Raw genomic sequence first — 16,103 nt, forward strand, 5'->3', positions numbered from 1 at the left:
TAGATCTTTTGGGAACCAGGCTTGAAAGTGAAGGTGATATCCTCCTGCAGACTCAGGCATGTCTCTGCTATATCTGTGCAGGGAATGTAGAGAAACTAGTTGCATGTTGGACTAAAGCTCAAGATGGAAGCAGTCCTTTGTCCCTTCAGGTTAGTATCTTTGAAACAAGGGGTGCTTACTTTCTAGTGTTGTCTTTCACCCTACTTCTATTCTAGAAATTGACTTGTTCCAGAAGTTCATTGCTTTCACCTTAGTTACCTATGTTTTAGAAGTTCTTTTGCTGGATAATTTATGTGTATTTGTAGCATATTTGGCGGGGCAAAGTATGAGATGATGAAATAGTAAAATGGAGTTGCAACTGCTTGTGAAATCAAGGTTGTGATTTGGTAGTTTATTGGAAGAAGCAGGTGGCAAGAGCATGAAAACAGTACTAGAGTGTACGTCTTTTCCCCCATGCTTCTCTCCCTGCCTCTGGTGACCCTATCTGCCTTGGGCAAGGAAAGAGGCAATGTGGGGTAAGGAATGGGAGACCTTCCCAGTACCAATAGAGAATCTTAATTGTCATGATTAAGGGAAAATGAAAGTAAGAGGTAAATGGAATCCTATGTAGCACTAAAACCTGGACAAGAGGGGGAGTAAAAAATATGGGGACTATTTTCAGGCATGGAGTAACTGTATACAGTATTTAGATTTTTTTTTCAAAGCATTTATTCAGAGTCTCATAATATTTCATTCAGGTATTTCTTTTTCGCTCTGGAAAGAGATTTTCTCAGTACAGTTGTAACTTTAAAGATCACTTTATTAAAACTGAAAATCTGGTAGGAAATCACTGTTTTCCTAAGGTCTTTTGAGAGAAAGCACACTTGTTTTACACTTCTGGATCTGTGTACTTTTGAAGGGCCGATAGATAGGATATTCTTGTGCTTTATACTTGAGGCTTCCCATTGTTGAAATAATTGGTATTGAAGAACAATGTGAAAAATTTGGGGTTGAAATAGTAAGCTCATTGGAGGTCACCTCTTAGTAGTAGTGTTTTTATAGTATAGGTAGTATGATGTTTTCAGTCAGTTTCTTTTATACCTGCTGGAACCCAGTTTCTGCCTTTAGACATTTATCTGCTGATCACTTTCACTTTGGATGCTTGCCTACTTTAAGCTCACAAGACAAGTATCTGGCAAGGATATTTAGGAGAAGGAAATAACCTATGCCCTAACCATGATAAGGTACTTTCTTCCTCCTTACTTTTTCAGTTTATGTGAATGGTGGACAGCTGTTGCAGAAGTTTTTAAGAGAGAGGATAATAAGATATACTTTTAGGAGGTTTTAGAAATCTTAGTATCTCTTCATTCCTGCTCTCTTGCATACACATCTTGGTAATTTTGTTTGCTTGCCCTTCTCTCTCCCTTCTTTTCCTCACTTAGGATCTTATTGAGAAAGTTGTCATCCTGCGAAAAGCTGTGCAACTCACCCAAGCCATGGACACCAATACTGTAGGAGTTCTTTTGGCTGAGAAGATGAGTCAGTATGCTAATTTGTTGGCAGCCCAAGGCAGTATTGCTGCAGCCTTGGCTTTTCTTCCTGAAAACACCAACCAGGTAATTAGAATTGACCATTTCTCTTCTTTTAATGTGTGAATAAGGTGAGTCCAGTGGGTAGCACTTAGTATTAAACATAAGAATATTGGTAAGTAGAATGTTTTGGAACAATTGAATTTCTGTCATCTGACCATAAGTGAATGTTACTGACAATTATTCAGGGATCATTTTAGGTGTACCCAGACGGTATTGGAGAGATAGGATGCTCTTGTAGTACGATAGATCCCTTTGTACTGATGGGCATAGTATTTGAGGGAAAAAATGGAAAAGGACCAACTTCTAATTTCTTGAGCCAAATGCTGATTCTTTGTACATGGTTCTTTGTAGGAATCTTCTGTGTTAGAAAGCTATGAATATTAATACTTAAATAATTGGGGTTGTAGTTTTAAAATTCCCACAAATGCTAGACATAGACATAGATATTAGTGAAGAAGTTCATTCTGTATACCATTTCAGTCTGATACTGTCTGCAGACAAGTATATTTTTAAAATACGCAAGGCAGGGAGAATGACATTTCTGATTTATTATTTGGTATGCATTAAATTGGGCTTTTTCAATGCAATGGAATTAAGTAAGTGACTGACAATATAATGATGGACACGATTGCCAAGATTCTTTTCCTAAGGGAGTTTTCCAAAAGTGATACATAACTATGATAGAGGTAGTAGTGCAGTGGAATCACAGAAGAGGGCAACCTAAATTTAATAATGAAGCATGGGTAGAAATCAGGGAGAGGTTTGAGGACAGTTATCCACAAGTAGGATGTTTGTATCTATATTGTGTGTGTGACAGAGCTTAATTTTGAGCCTTGAAGATATTTTCTTGTTTCTATGCTTTTTATTATAAGCTTTATTTTGTTTTTGATGGATTTTTTTAGTTAATTGTTTTCAGTATTTTGTCTCTTGTAGGGAAATATCAGTAAATTTCATTGAGTAGTTTCACTGAGTAAAAACACTTAAGTCTGTGTTCCAGCATTATGGAGGTTTGACTCTAGTTGGTTTTGAAACACATTTACATGTCGTATCTTTCGATTTTATCTGTGAGAATATTAGGTAGAATAGAAACAGACTTTATGATGACCTTGGCATAATTATTTTATGACTTTTTAAACACCCCTTTAATAGTGAGTTATAAGACCCTTTAAGACTAACTTAATCTAAGACCTTTAGATCTTGTAGCCTCAGTATTAAACTCTTTATCTTCAATACCATTTATAACCACATACATTTTTTTCTTTTTTTTTTTTCTTTTTTTTAAAGTTTATTTATTTTGCGAGAGAGTATGTGCATGCACACAAGCACGAGAGGGGCAGAAAAAGAGTGAGAGAGAAAATCCCAAGCAGGCTCGGCACTGTCAGTGTAGAGCCCGACGCAAGGCTTGAACTCACAAACTGAGATCACGACCTGAGCCGAAGTCAGATGATTAACCAACTGAGCTGACCAGGCACCCCTAACCACATACATTTTCTGTATATTATTATTCATGTTTCCTTTGGACTTTTAAAGAACATTCTCTATGTAAAAATAAACAATTTTGAAGTTGCTGTCTTCTATATATTTCAGTAGACCCTTAGTATTTTCTGGGGAACATGTCCTGAGACTTTGTGATATCATTATAGTATCTAACCTTCCTCCCTAATAGTATACCTAACAGTTTAAATGACAGCTTTAAACCTTTAGTGAATGTATAGTAATGTATGACTTTTTAAAGTTACTAAAATCAGTTCTTGCTGAAATATTTTAACATTACCTTTTTGTTGTTGTTTGTTAATATCTGGAACATGTATGTGGTCAACTCATACTTATTGTAGATCTGTATAATTGTAGATCTGTGTAAGCTACCATGAGTGTGACATCTTACTCTTTTATTTCCAACATCTCTCTCTCTCTCTCTTTTTTTTTTTTTTATTAATTTTCCTTCCTTTCTTAGGTCACCATTTTCTTTCATCACATCGTCAGCAGTTGATTCTTTTGGGGACCTTTTTTCCCTATAAAGAAATGAAGTTGTATTTTTTTTAACTACTTTTGTGATTTGTGAAAATTACTCAACTATAAGAAAATACAAAAGAGCAGAGATGATGAGTGGCATTGATCTTACATACTACTGTGTGGTGGGCATAATTCAAATCCTTGCCTCAGTTAAATGATATATCATGGGCCTTTGGTATCAGTCTTGAGTATTAGAAGCCATGATGTTAAACCCTCTTGTGCTAGGATCTATTATATAGGAAACAGCATATGAACAAGGAGCATATGACCGATCAAGCTTACTTTAAGAAAAGCAACATGCTGTCATATAGTTCAGTGAGTTCTAACATTCTGCTTTATTTTCTTCCATTGCTTGTTATAGCCAAATATTGTGCAGCTTCGTGACAGACTTTGTAGAGCACAAGGACAGCCTGTACCAGGACAGGAATCATCTAAAATTCCTTATGAGAGGCAGCAGCTGCCTAAGGGCAGGCCTGGACCAATGGCTGGCCACACACAGATGTCAAGAGTTCCAGCTCAACAATATTATCCCCATGTGAGTGATATGGTCCAGATTAAGTAGGAACATTTATATATTTCTGTTCAAAAATTTGTTGGGTAAGAGACCTTAATCTGCTATGATAAGTCTAGTTGTCTAGTTAGACAACATAATGTTTTAATAGTTTTTCTTTTTGTATTCTTGAAAGTGATGGTCTGTTCTTTTTATTTTTATTTTTTATTTTTTTTAAGTTATTTATTTATTTTTTTAAGTAATCTCTGCACCAAACGTGGGTGGGGCTCAAACTCACGACTCAGAGATCTAGAGTCACATGCTCTTTCCATTGAGCCAGCCAGGTGCCCCTGGTCTGCTTTTTTTTTTTTTTAATTATCACTTTAATCTGGTCAAACAGATTATATTTTAGATATAAATTAATGTAAGCTCTCTGGGGAGATTTTTTATTTCCCCATCATTCAAACTACCCATACACATGTACATCTGTTCTTGAAACTGCTTCAACTTGATTCATCTGACAAGCTGTAAGTAAAGTAGTGGGAATAATTTGTGGGTGATTTGGTTAATACTATGAAATATTTTTAGAAAAGGTACTCTTATTTTGAGTATTTTATTCTGAATCATTATTACAGGTTTACTGTGTCTCTTGTATCAACACAGTATTCAGAACATACTTCTTTTGGATAACTTGGATATTAGTGAATGACCAAAGGTGTATGAAATTGTAGGTCATGGGGATTATAAAGATGATTAGATATTTTTAAGTAAGTAAGTAAATTAAAACATTTAGTGGCATAAAATGTGGCATTTTACTGTCTTTTACTATTTCATACAGAAACTTATATTTCCGGACCCGCAGATAACCTTCATGTTCTTGAATGAAAAGTACATTTTCATGAGTAATAAATGGTCTTGATTGATAACAAAGCAGATCCTCTCCCCATTTTAAAATACATCAGATTACTGATAGAATTGACAAGGTCTTTTTTATAATTTGTTGCAACAAAAGTAAATATAAAATCATGGAAAGCTAAAAAAAAGATCAATTAGTGCTCTTTTGTCTATTGCACTTTTGATTAATACTTAATCAGGAATAGATCACATTTGGATTTAACTGTAACTATCTAGAGTATTCTCTGTTTTTTTATTTTTTCCTTTATTTGATAATTTATTGAGAGCTTTTCTATGAGTGCCTGTCTTTATTCTGTCTGTTGATACATTGGTAAACAAAGCAGATTAGGTTTCCCACTATTATGAAGACTTTACTAGTTTGAGAAAAGTCTATGACATAGGTAGGGCAAAGCAGGCAGTGACTGGAAGAACTAAGAGGCACAGACATCAAGTGATAAGCCAGAGTTTTAAGACAGAGCTTGAATTTCTTAATATCGCCTGGCCAACTTGATATTAGAACTCCCAAGCATCTTTTGTTCAGTCATGCTATCTTGAAGGGTACTGAGGTGAGACACCCTCTACTTTGGGAAAAGAGAATATTTACTCTCTATGTCCTTGAGTTTATCTGTCTTTCTGGGAAGATATAAAAACACTGAAAGACTTTCATTGTACTTTGATGTAGCAGTCTAATACTTTAACAAAAGAAAAACAAATTCAGAAACTAAGCAGTGATTTTCTTTTTTCTTTTTTTTTTTTTTGTTTTTTTGTTTTTTTGTTTATTTTGAGAGAGAGAGAGAGTATGTGTGCACACGGGAGCAGGGAAGGGGCAAAAAGAGAGAGGGAGAGAGAGAGAATCCTAAGCCATGCCCAGTGCAGAGCCCAACATGGGGCTTGATCTTACAACTGTGAGATCCTGACCTGAGCTAAAATCAAGAGTTAGATGCTTAACTCACTGAGCCACCCAGACACCCCAAGCACTGATTTTCTTGATTAAAGCTTTATCATATACCAAATGAGGACAGCAGCTTGCGGTTTTAAAGGAATGTTTACAGGAAGGGGTAAAAGGGTGAGAGGGAGGCCAGATTAGTAGGAGTTCCACTTCCACTTGGAATTTCTATGAAGATTTACTTGACCAGAAAGATTTTGGTGGCTTAAAAAATTTGTTTTGAAAATCTTAGGACTCCAGGGTAAGCAACATGGTGTAGTATAGCAAACACTGGCCTGGAAATCAGGAGGTCTGGATTCAGTCCTAGGTCTGTCACCAGCTAGTTGTATTGACCTTAGGAAGCCCTTTCATTTCTCTAGGTGTTGGTTTTCTCAGTGGTCATGGGTGGGGATTAGACTGATTGATCTCTAATATCCTTTGATTATATGTTTCTAAGCCTGATATGGGACTAATACGATTTTTGCAGCTCTAATAAAATCCAGAAAAGGGAACTTGTAGCAATATGCTTACAGATCTAATAGTAGCATGAATACTATTAATGCTTCAAAATCACTTTTCTACTCGATTACCTTTTTTCCTCCAATATCTTCTTTCCTTACCTACTTACAGGAACTAGCTTTTCCCCTTATTCTTGACACTTGAATGCTACTTTTTTTTATGCTTTGATTTAGGTTTTCATGTTGATTTTTCTACTGCCTCCCTCTCCCTGTTTTGTTGTGAATGTGTTTTTCTTTTGGAATCCCAGCTACCTTGAAAGCAATTGCCTGACTAACATATGCTATCTTGCTACTCTTATTTTTTGCTTTGCATCTGGCTGTTAATGCCTTCTGGGTGTTTTTTTTTTCTTCTTTTAACATTTTTATTTTTTATTTTCTGTGATTGGTATTTCTTTGTTCAATTCAGGTTAGAATTGCCCCTACTGTCACTACCTGGAGTAACAAAACTCCTACCGCCCTTCCCAGCCATCCACCTGCAGCCTCTCCCTCTGACACACAGGTATATCCTTCATTATTCATCTTTGAGCAGAATTCTGCTCACTTAAATATATATATAGTTAAATATTCTCTACCCCCCTTTTCTTAATTTCCCCTTCCCCCATTTGTCCGCCTGCTTATTGCATTTTAATGCTTTAGGATGCAAGAAGTTTCTGGACAATTAGTTTATTTTCTTCTCCCTCTCCTTTTGCAGTTCTAAATTGACCTCAGCTAGAAAAATATCAACTAAAGTTCTAACGATGGTTTAAATCTGATTTCACTGAAGATTTTCTTTTTTCTTTCTTCTTTGTTTTTGAGCATTGCAGAAATTGAAGAGAAACGAAAGTTCCCTTGTGGCATTTATACTTATATTTCCAAAGTGTGGATGGAATTTAGTAGAGATGGAAAATCCTGGTGACTTATTATAAATATCATTGACACTGTTTTGTGAAGTTATTAGCATCTGTTGCCATTTATTGCAATTAATACTTTAGACCTGTCTGATCTTTAAATCACTTAGAATGTGTTGCTCAGAAAATGTGTTCTAAAGAAGACAGAATGTGCAAAATGCAGTGTTTCTTACACAGTAAAGTTAAAAAAAAAAATAAACAGTTCCATTTCAGAGATTATAAATCCATCTGGTAAGATTTTTGGTTCCAAATGTAATCCTCCTTTTTATCATATTCTCATTTCCTAGGGAGAAAATCCTCCACCTCCAGGTTTCATAATGCATGGAAATGTTAATCTAAATGCGACCACAGCTCAGCTTCCCACATCTCCAGGTCACATGCACACCCAGGTACCACCTTATCCACAGCCACAGCGTAAGTAGTGTGACCCTGAAGTCCTTGCACAACAGCATGTCTTACCTAATGTAGTAACATGTCGCTTTAAAGCTCCAAACCCATGATCAAATCAGTTTTAACAAGTAAAGAAAGAACTGTGTAGGACTTGAGAGGGAGAAACACAGTTTCCCTAGGTGACATCCCTAATTAGCATGCTTGGAAACAGCCTCCTATGTCAGTCCATTCAGAACAGTTGGCTCCTGTTCCTGAGCAATTACTAAGAACAGTGAATTGTCCCATGATTTTGGTATTAAAAAACAGAATTTTTGAAATGATTTTGTTATATATTCTTTCCTTTCAGCAAGATGACACAAACCATTTTTGGAAAAATGGTTCCAAGGGACATTTCAATATCCAATATCTCCCCTGCCCCCATGTACAACCTGCTTGACTATCAACAGCCTGCACCCCAGTAGAACATTTGTTATAGTAGTGAATCTGCATTGACACATCATTATCGCCCAAAGTCCATAGTTTACTTTAGTGTTCTCTCTTGGTGTTGAACATTCTATGAATTTCGACAAATGTATGGTAATAACATGTGCCCACCATTGGCTTTTGTTTTTTAGAAAATATTGGCACTTATAAAGTAAAATATCACCACTATTTTAAAATTTACATGAAGAGAAAAAAAAATCTCCAAGGAGAAAATTATATGATTAAACAACTATTACAAAAGCAAGAGGCCACTGCCTAGTAAGAACTAATCTTAATAAGCATGTTCTATGCTAAAGTGGATATTCTTACTTAACATGAATACAGATTTGACACAATTTTTCACTCATGAAAATGCTGTCTTCAGAGTAGAACAAGTACAGTTCTAGTAGATTCACTCTGTAGAGGTCCATACCTACCCCTGGTCATGAAAAATGTGGTAATATTCTCTAATCTGGGCTCAGGTCTTTGCATCAAAACATTAGTTGGCTGCCTGAATGCTTACTAACCAACTGTGTATAGTATATGAAATACTATGTAGTAATTGTTTTGTCAGGGATCTTAGAGAGTTGGCTGTTAATCTGGAACTAAGCTCAAAATCACAATGTGAGTAGCTGATTAGTTTACTAGATGTTGGAGAAGGTATTTGATTCATAACAATAGTGCTCACCCTACAATTCTTCCGGTGGAGGAGATGTTGAGCCGCCAGCAAAGTCCCTGTAATTTACTGTAACGGGGAGTGCTTGGGACGTGTAATTCCTGCATGGTTCCATCTGGTGGCTAGTCGGTGTCACTGCAGTCTTTTCTCAGGCACAGGAAGTCTGAGAAAAGGGTCGGTCTTTCAGTGTTTGGGTTTGATGATTGAAAGATTTTCATAGCCAGAAGCAGTCTGGAGATGGCATATTTCACATATTGATCCAATGGGTATATTTTAGTATATTTAAGGGTATCCAAGTCATCAAAAGCATAACATATAAGGGTTAATATTTGGTTGTAGCTTATTGTTCTAATAATAATGACAAAAATAATTTCCATAGAATGAGATAACTGGTTTTTTGTTGCTGTCAATAAACTTATAACTAATTAAAATTTCTGTTTCTTCTCCTTGGTGTAGCTTATCAACCAGCCCAGCAGTATTCCTTCGGAACAGGGGGGTCAACAATGTATCGACCTCAGCAGCCCGTTGCTCCTTCTGCTTCAAACGCTTACCCTAACACCCCTTACATATCTTCTGCTTCTTCCTATTCTGGGCAGTCTCAGCTGTACGCAACACAGCCCCAGGCCTCTCCACCTACCTCCAGCTCTGCTGCTTCTTTCCCTCCTCCCCCTTCCTCTGGAGCATCCTTCCAGCATGGCGGACCAGGAGCTCCACCATCATCTTCAGCTTATGCACTGCCTCCTGGAACAACAGGTACACTGCCTGCTGCCAGTGAGCTGCCTGCGTCGCAAAGAACAGGTCTGCGCTTGAAAGGGATTTGGTTTGGCTCCCTCCTTTATTTTTCCATGAACACGTGGGTGGATGGAGGGGAATTATGTCTGACTCTTTGTAAACTGAGTAATCTGAGGTGTTGAGTTTTTATCACAAATTCTGAAACTATTTCTAAAAGTGTGATCGTCCCATAATGAACTTTAGTTGCTAAATGAGGAAAACTTTAGAGCTTCAAAAGGGTAAGAGTATATAATCCGCCACTAAACTTAAAATAAGTGGTAAGAAATTAATTGGCAAGATAAGTGGTGTTTGGAACTAGGTTTAATTGACACTAATTTCTTTAGAGCCAAACTTTGCTCTGTTCTTATTGAGAAGTTTAGCATTTTTAAAATTATTTGTGCCTTAAGCCCATTCATGGAGATTAAACATGGTGATTGTATATAATTTTATAGTTATGTTTATTTATAAAGATGAGGGATCTGGATATGCTTATCTAAAGGAAAAAAGTGAGAGAACACAACTCTGACGGAGGATCTCTAATGAGACAGCAGAAAAGTAGAAAGTCTGTGGACAGTAGTGCAGCGATTCTTCATTAGGGCGGCATCACCCTCAGATAGTTTAGGAATTTCAAGGATTCGATAGATAGTCTAACAGTGTAGTCATGCCTGAAGTTTTCTAATGAAAACCATAATCTTAAATTATTATTATAATGAGATACACGTTTTCTAAATTCTTATCTCATTTTATAATTAGAGCATTACATTAATTTTTTATGGGGAGGTTTTATTATCTGGTTTTCATTTTGGCCCCTACCAAAAGGGGCCTCAAAGGCATGTGTTTTAAAAAGGGATCGATGAATCAGGGTTAGGAACCACTAACCATACTGGTTAAGAATGCAGGCTTTGGAATTCAATCTCCTGGGTTTGTACCCCAGCTTTGGGTAAGTTACTTAAACTTCTTCAAGCCTCCATTTCCTCAGAATAATATTAATACCTGCTCATAAGCTCATGAAGAAGATTGAATGCATTAATACATTAAAGCATTTGGGGATAGTGACTGTAAAGTTGGCTGTGATTACACAAAACCTGACTCAAAATTAGAGCTCTGTGCCTTTTAGTATTGGAAAATAGTTTCCCTTTTAGATTATAACCGATGTTTTTGAACTAAAGGAACAAAGAGATGAATGAATCTTGCTTTGCTCCTAATACTTTAGTTGCTCCTGGGGCGTCCAGTATGTATGTGTGTGTGTGTGTGTGTGTGTATATATATATATATATATTTTAAGCAGTAGCTATAATTACTGAAAACAATTATAAAATAGGATCTATTGAAGAAATATTGTATTCTAACAAAGTCTCATGAATGCAGAATTATATACCTATCACCTTTCTTCTCTGATATATAAAGGCCAAAGTACCAAAAATCTCACACATACATGCGTGCACATGTGTGTGTGCGCGCACGCACACACACACACACACACATATCTCTATCACCCTTTACTGCACAAATAAAATTTCTGTAACTTTCAACATAAATAGTTCAGTAGATTGATATTTTAGAGAGGAGTGCTAATTCAGTTGTAGAGTTCAAAAATTACCTTCTGAAACCTCAATAGTGAAGATAGTATCTATTCTGAATAGTTGGATGATAGAGTTCTTGACTGAAAGATGAGTTCCAGAAAATTCCCACTTTAAAGTGGTGCAGGGAAATAGAGAGGTGAGTCATCATTTACTGAACATATACTGGACATGTACCATCATTTGCCATATATTTTCTTATTTAATTATCAGAGCCATGAGAAATAGAAATGTTTTTTTTAGTTGACATGAGGAAACTTGGTTTCCTAGGAGTTAAACTCATGGTTGCATGATGATAGTCTCCAAGTTGAGATACAAACCCAGGTCTCTCAGTCTATAAAGCCTAATAAGTTCATTCTTCTTTACCAGATGGTCTAGTCCTGATATAAGTCATAGAAGTAGTTATCAATGTTAGAATTACAAAAATCCTATAACAACACTGTTTTAGGTATTTTGTTACTTCATCATCTAAGTTAAATATTTGCATGGGTATTCTTAAGCAAAAGTGTATTTGGCCTTGAGATAAAGTCTTTGCTTATATACAAAGTAACAGAATGTTCTAACCTGGCTGAGAAACAGAGTGACTAATAGGAAGAAGAAGCAAACATTTTTCAGTATTCAGCATGTTCTAAGCCAGCTGCTTTGTTACCTCTTGCCTGTTAATAGTCCCCTGTATTTTACCATATTTTATTTTTTGATTTCCTAAAAATGTTGTTTACAGTGTACAAATAATTGTGAATGAAAATTTTCTCTACTTTTTTATGGGTCTCATATCATATGGTTCTCTATCAGACTTGGGAATTCCATTTGTCCAGTGGATAATTTTGACAGACACTAGGGTTTGCAAGACTTGTAACTGTTTGTGAGCCTCCAAATTATGCCTGAGGCTCAGAGAAACTAATGTTGCAAATACCAGAACATTCATTGAGTAAATTCTTAATGGGTACTTGTTTGGTCTATAATCAGAATTATTCCAGGCACAGGTAGGGAGACAGAAGTGAACAGTACATTTCTAGTGAACATCACATAGCTTTGCCGTAATTTGGAACATAACATTTATATTTGGCCCAAATTTTGGAAAGCTTTATGCCAGGGCAAGAAGTTGATAGTTCATACAGTAGGCAGGAAAGTTCATGAAGGAGTTTGAACTGCTGAAAGGCATGGTTTTACTCTCTAGGATAATTAGGATACTGTCTATGACTTTTTCCCCGTCCTGATTTAATCTGTGCTTATTATTACTAAAGGAGAGCACTTTCAAATATGAAGGCCTTAGAATTTTACTCAAAAAATTATTTTCTGATAAAATGACCCTCAGGCTGTCATGAAACTATCTTTGAGTAAACATTATTGATTCTATTAAACCATGGAAAATTTAATTTAGGTATATAGTCTCATGCTTTGTCACATAGAAGTCTTGAAGGGGCATAATGTTACATATTTTCATAGAACAGTGTTCTGAAAATTTTTTTTTAATTTTTGTAAATATTCCTTACTCAAATTATAAGTACCTGTTTTATCTTGTGTCATTGGAAAATGACCTCAAGGATTCATGTCTTTCTAAACTTTAATTTTTAATTTCATGACCCTCTTGTTTTTATTTTTTTTTATTTATTTATTTTTTTAATTTTTTTTTCAATGTTTATTTATTTTTGGGACAGAGAGAGACAGAGCATGAACGGGGGAGGGGCAGAGAGAGAGGGAGACACAGAATCGGAAACAGGCTCCAGGCTCTGAGCCATCAGCCCAGAGCCCGACGCGGGGCTCGAACTCACAGACTGCGAGATCATGACCTGGCTGAAGTCGGACGCTTAACCGACTGCGCCACCCAGGCGCCCCGACCCTCTTGTTTTTAATGTGACATGCTAGGCTTATAGGGGAAATGGGAGGTTAAGAAGGATGCTCTGTTCTTTCTCAAATTGTCTGTTAGCCAAAATTCTTCATATCACTGCACTAATATAGAGTGGGAGAGAGCCAAAGCATAAGAGACTGTTAAAAACTGAGAACAAACTGAGGGTTGATGGGGGGTGGGAGGGAGGGGAGGGTGGGTGATGGGTATTGAGGAGGGCACCTTTTGGGATGAGCACTGGGTGTTGAATGGAAACCAATTTGTCAATAAATTTCATAAAAAAAAAAAAAAAAAAAGAATCCACTGAAAAGTATCTTAGCCAGTGTATATAGCACATTTTGCTTCTGCTGGAATACCTAAGAACGTTCCGAGTGAGAAGTGGGATTCAAGTAAAGATGGTACTCAGCTGCACTCCTGTATATGTGGGACCATGTGGTTCCTTCTTCCTTCCCCAAAGATACTGGAGAACTAAACCCTACACTAAAGTGGATAAGGATCTCCAGTAACATGCCATATTCAATTTTTAAATTAATTTTCCCTTGATTTTTATTAATTTTTCACTGTAGGATTTTTAAAGACTCAAAATATTATAAAGAATAAAATTTAAGGGGCGCCTGGGTGGCGCAGTCGGTTAAGCGTCCGACTTCAGCCAGGTCACGATCTCGCGGTCCGTGAGTTCGAGCCCCGCGTCGGGCTCTGGGCTGATGGCTCAGAGCCTGGAGCATGTTTCCGATTCTGTGTCTCCCTCTCTCTCTGCCCCTCCCCCGTTCATGCTCTGTCTCTCTCTGTCCCAAAAATAAATAAACGTTGAAAAAAAAAAAAAAAGAATAAAATTTAAATTATCTATAATTCTACCGCCCAAATATTACCAGTGATAATATAGGTTTATTTATTCTTTTCGTACACATATATACATATATCTATGTATGTCTATATGCATCTATTAAAAATATTTTTAATGTGGTAAATATACTAACATAAAATTTACCATTTTAACCATTTTTATGTGTATAGTTCAGTGACATTAAGTACGTTTACATTGCTGAAGAACCATTGCCACTTATCTGTCTCCAGAAGTTTTCATCATCCCACACTGAAACTATGTACTCATTAAATAACTCCTTGTTTCCCCCAGCCCCAGGTAACCACTGTTCTACTCTCTCTCTGTATTTGACTACTCTAGGTACCTCATATAAGTGGAATCATACAATATTTGTCCTGTTTTGACTGGCTTATTTCATGCTCTCCAATATTCATGTATCAGAATTTCTTTACTACTTAAGGCTGAATAATATTTCACTGTATTATATTGCACATCTTGTTTATCCATTTATCTGCATGTGGGCATTTGAACTATTGTGAATAATGCTCCTTGAACACAGGTATACACATATCTGTTCAAGTCTTTGCTTCCAGTTCTTTAGGATACATACCCAGAAATGGAATTGCTGGATCAAATTCAATATTCAGTATTTAAATTTTTGAGGAAGCATTATACTGTTTTCCACATCTACACCAACACTTGTTTTCTGTTTGTTTGTTTTTTTCTTTCTTAATTCTAGCCATTCTAATGGGTAGTATCTCATTGTGTGCATGTATTTTTTTTTTTTTAACATTTATTTATTGTTGAGAGAGTGTGAGCAGGAAAGGGGCAGAGAGAGGGAGAGACACAGTATCTGAAGCAAGTTCCAGGCTCTAGGATGTCAGCACAGAGCCTGATGTGGGGCTCGAACTCATGAACTGTGAGATCATAACCTGAGCTGAAGTCAGATGCTTAACCGACTCAGCCACCCAGGTGCCCCTATTTTTAAAGAATTGAGATCATAATACACATATATACACACACAATTTTACATCTTACATTTTTTCTTAATATTACACCATGAACCATATTTTTCATGCCTTTAAAGTCATGTCATGTTTTAAAAAGAGAGATTTATCTTCATTTTATAGTTTTTTGAAAGAGTAAAAAAGATTCTCTTTATAGTTTTATGGGACAATTATGTCTAAGATTAGATTATGCTGTATTGATTTATTTTCAATGACTGTTCTATGTTGATTTTTTAAAAATGTTGACCAAGAGTATCATTTTGCATATCTATAATGAACCTCTGTAATACTGTTTCCTAGAGATATTTATTTTGTTCATGTAGTTTGCTTTACCTAAGGTTGCTATTAAAGCGTATTTACAGAGGTCAGTTTAGCTGTGTTTTTAAAAAGTCATATTTAGGGGCGCCTGGGTGGCTCAGTCGGTTAAGCGTCCGACTTCGGCTCAGGTCATGATCTCGCGGTTCGTGAGTTCAAGCCCCGCGTCGGGCTCTGTGCTGACAGCTCAGAGCCTGGAGCCTGTTTCAGAGTCTGTGTCTCCCTCTCTCTCTCTCTGACCCTCCCCCATTCATGCTCTGTCTCTCTCTCTCTCAAAAATAAATAAACGTTAAAAAAAATTTTTTTTAAATTTAAAAAAAAGTCATATTTAAACAGTCAATTTAAAGACATAAAAGTGAAAAAATTCAAAAGCGAATTATAGCTGAGACAAAACTGCATTAAATTGATAAGAGATTTGAACAAGGATTATCTGGGCTGAAATAAAAATGGCTAAATATATTGCATGGTTTGACATTGGGAGGAGTCAGTTAGGCATATATTTGGGGGAGAACTTTGATTATTGTACAACTGTTACTTTCTATTCAACAAGACATTCTCCACCCTCAAGTTATGTGAGCTACCCCACTGGCTATGTACTCCTGCTGCAAGTCTTTTTGTTTCTAATTTAGGTTGTCATTCCTAATTTTGAATTTGATTTGATTTCATCATAAATTTGGAGTCATTTTACAAAAGGGTTGTATGAAGTTGCTCCACAAACTTTTTGTACTTACAGTTTTTGAAATCTCCGGATACCCTCCCAGGTTTTAATACCCAGGGCTTAAGTCACTGCTATGAGAGATTAGAGGGAAAACTGCAAGCTATGGGGTTACCTCCCCACCTCACAATTTCTCTGAGGCACGTGCCTCCTGAGTAGAACTCAAACCGAATTGAACTCATTAATTGCTATATTCTCTTGGTTCTTCTATCCCCAAAGG

General features: G+C 36.4%; 1 protein-coding gene across 31 annotated transcripts in view; it reads left to right on the plus strand.

Annotated features, from left to right (window-relative positions):
• SEC31A (SEC31 homolog A, COPII coat complex component) overlaps positions 1–16,103 on the plus strand; it is a 72,133-nt gene that overhangs the window by 42,309 nt on the left and 13,721 nt on the right. For 12 of the 31 annotated variants that reach the window (XM_030313565.2, XM_030313560.2, XM_030313567.2 and 9 more), the window contains 6 exons: positions 4–149; positions 1,422–1,595; positions 3,946–4,119; positions 6,818–6,910; positions 7,586–7,712; positions 9,283–9,624. In XM_030313565.2, the coding sequence (XP_030169425.1) occupies positions 4–149; positions 1,422–1,595; positions 3,946–4,119; positions 6,818–6,910; positions 7,586–7,712; positions 9,283–9,624 (1,056 nt within the window). The remainder of the gene's footprint in view (positions 1–3; positions 150–1,421; positions 1,596–3,945; positions 4,120–6,817; positions 6,911–7,585; positions 7,713–9,282; positions 9,625–16,103) is intronic. The other 19 variants (XM_030313574.2, XM_032592950.1, XM_030313572.2 and 16 more) reach the window with 5 other exon arrangements.

The sequence above is a fragment of the Lynx canadensis genome, chromosome B1, assembly GCF_007474595.2.
Source record: "Lynx canadensis isolate LIC74 chromosome B1, mLynCan4.pri.v2, whole genome shotgun sequence".
Classification (NCBI taxonomy): domain Eukaryota; kingdom Metazoa; phylum Chordata; class Mammalia; order Carnivora; family Felidae; genus Lynx; species Lynx canadensis.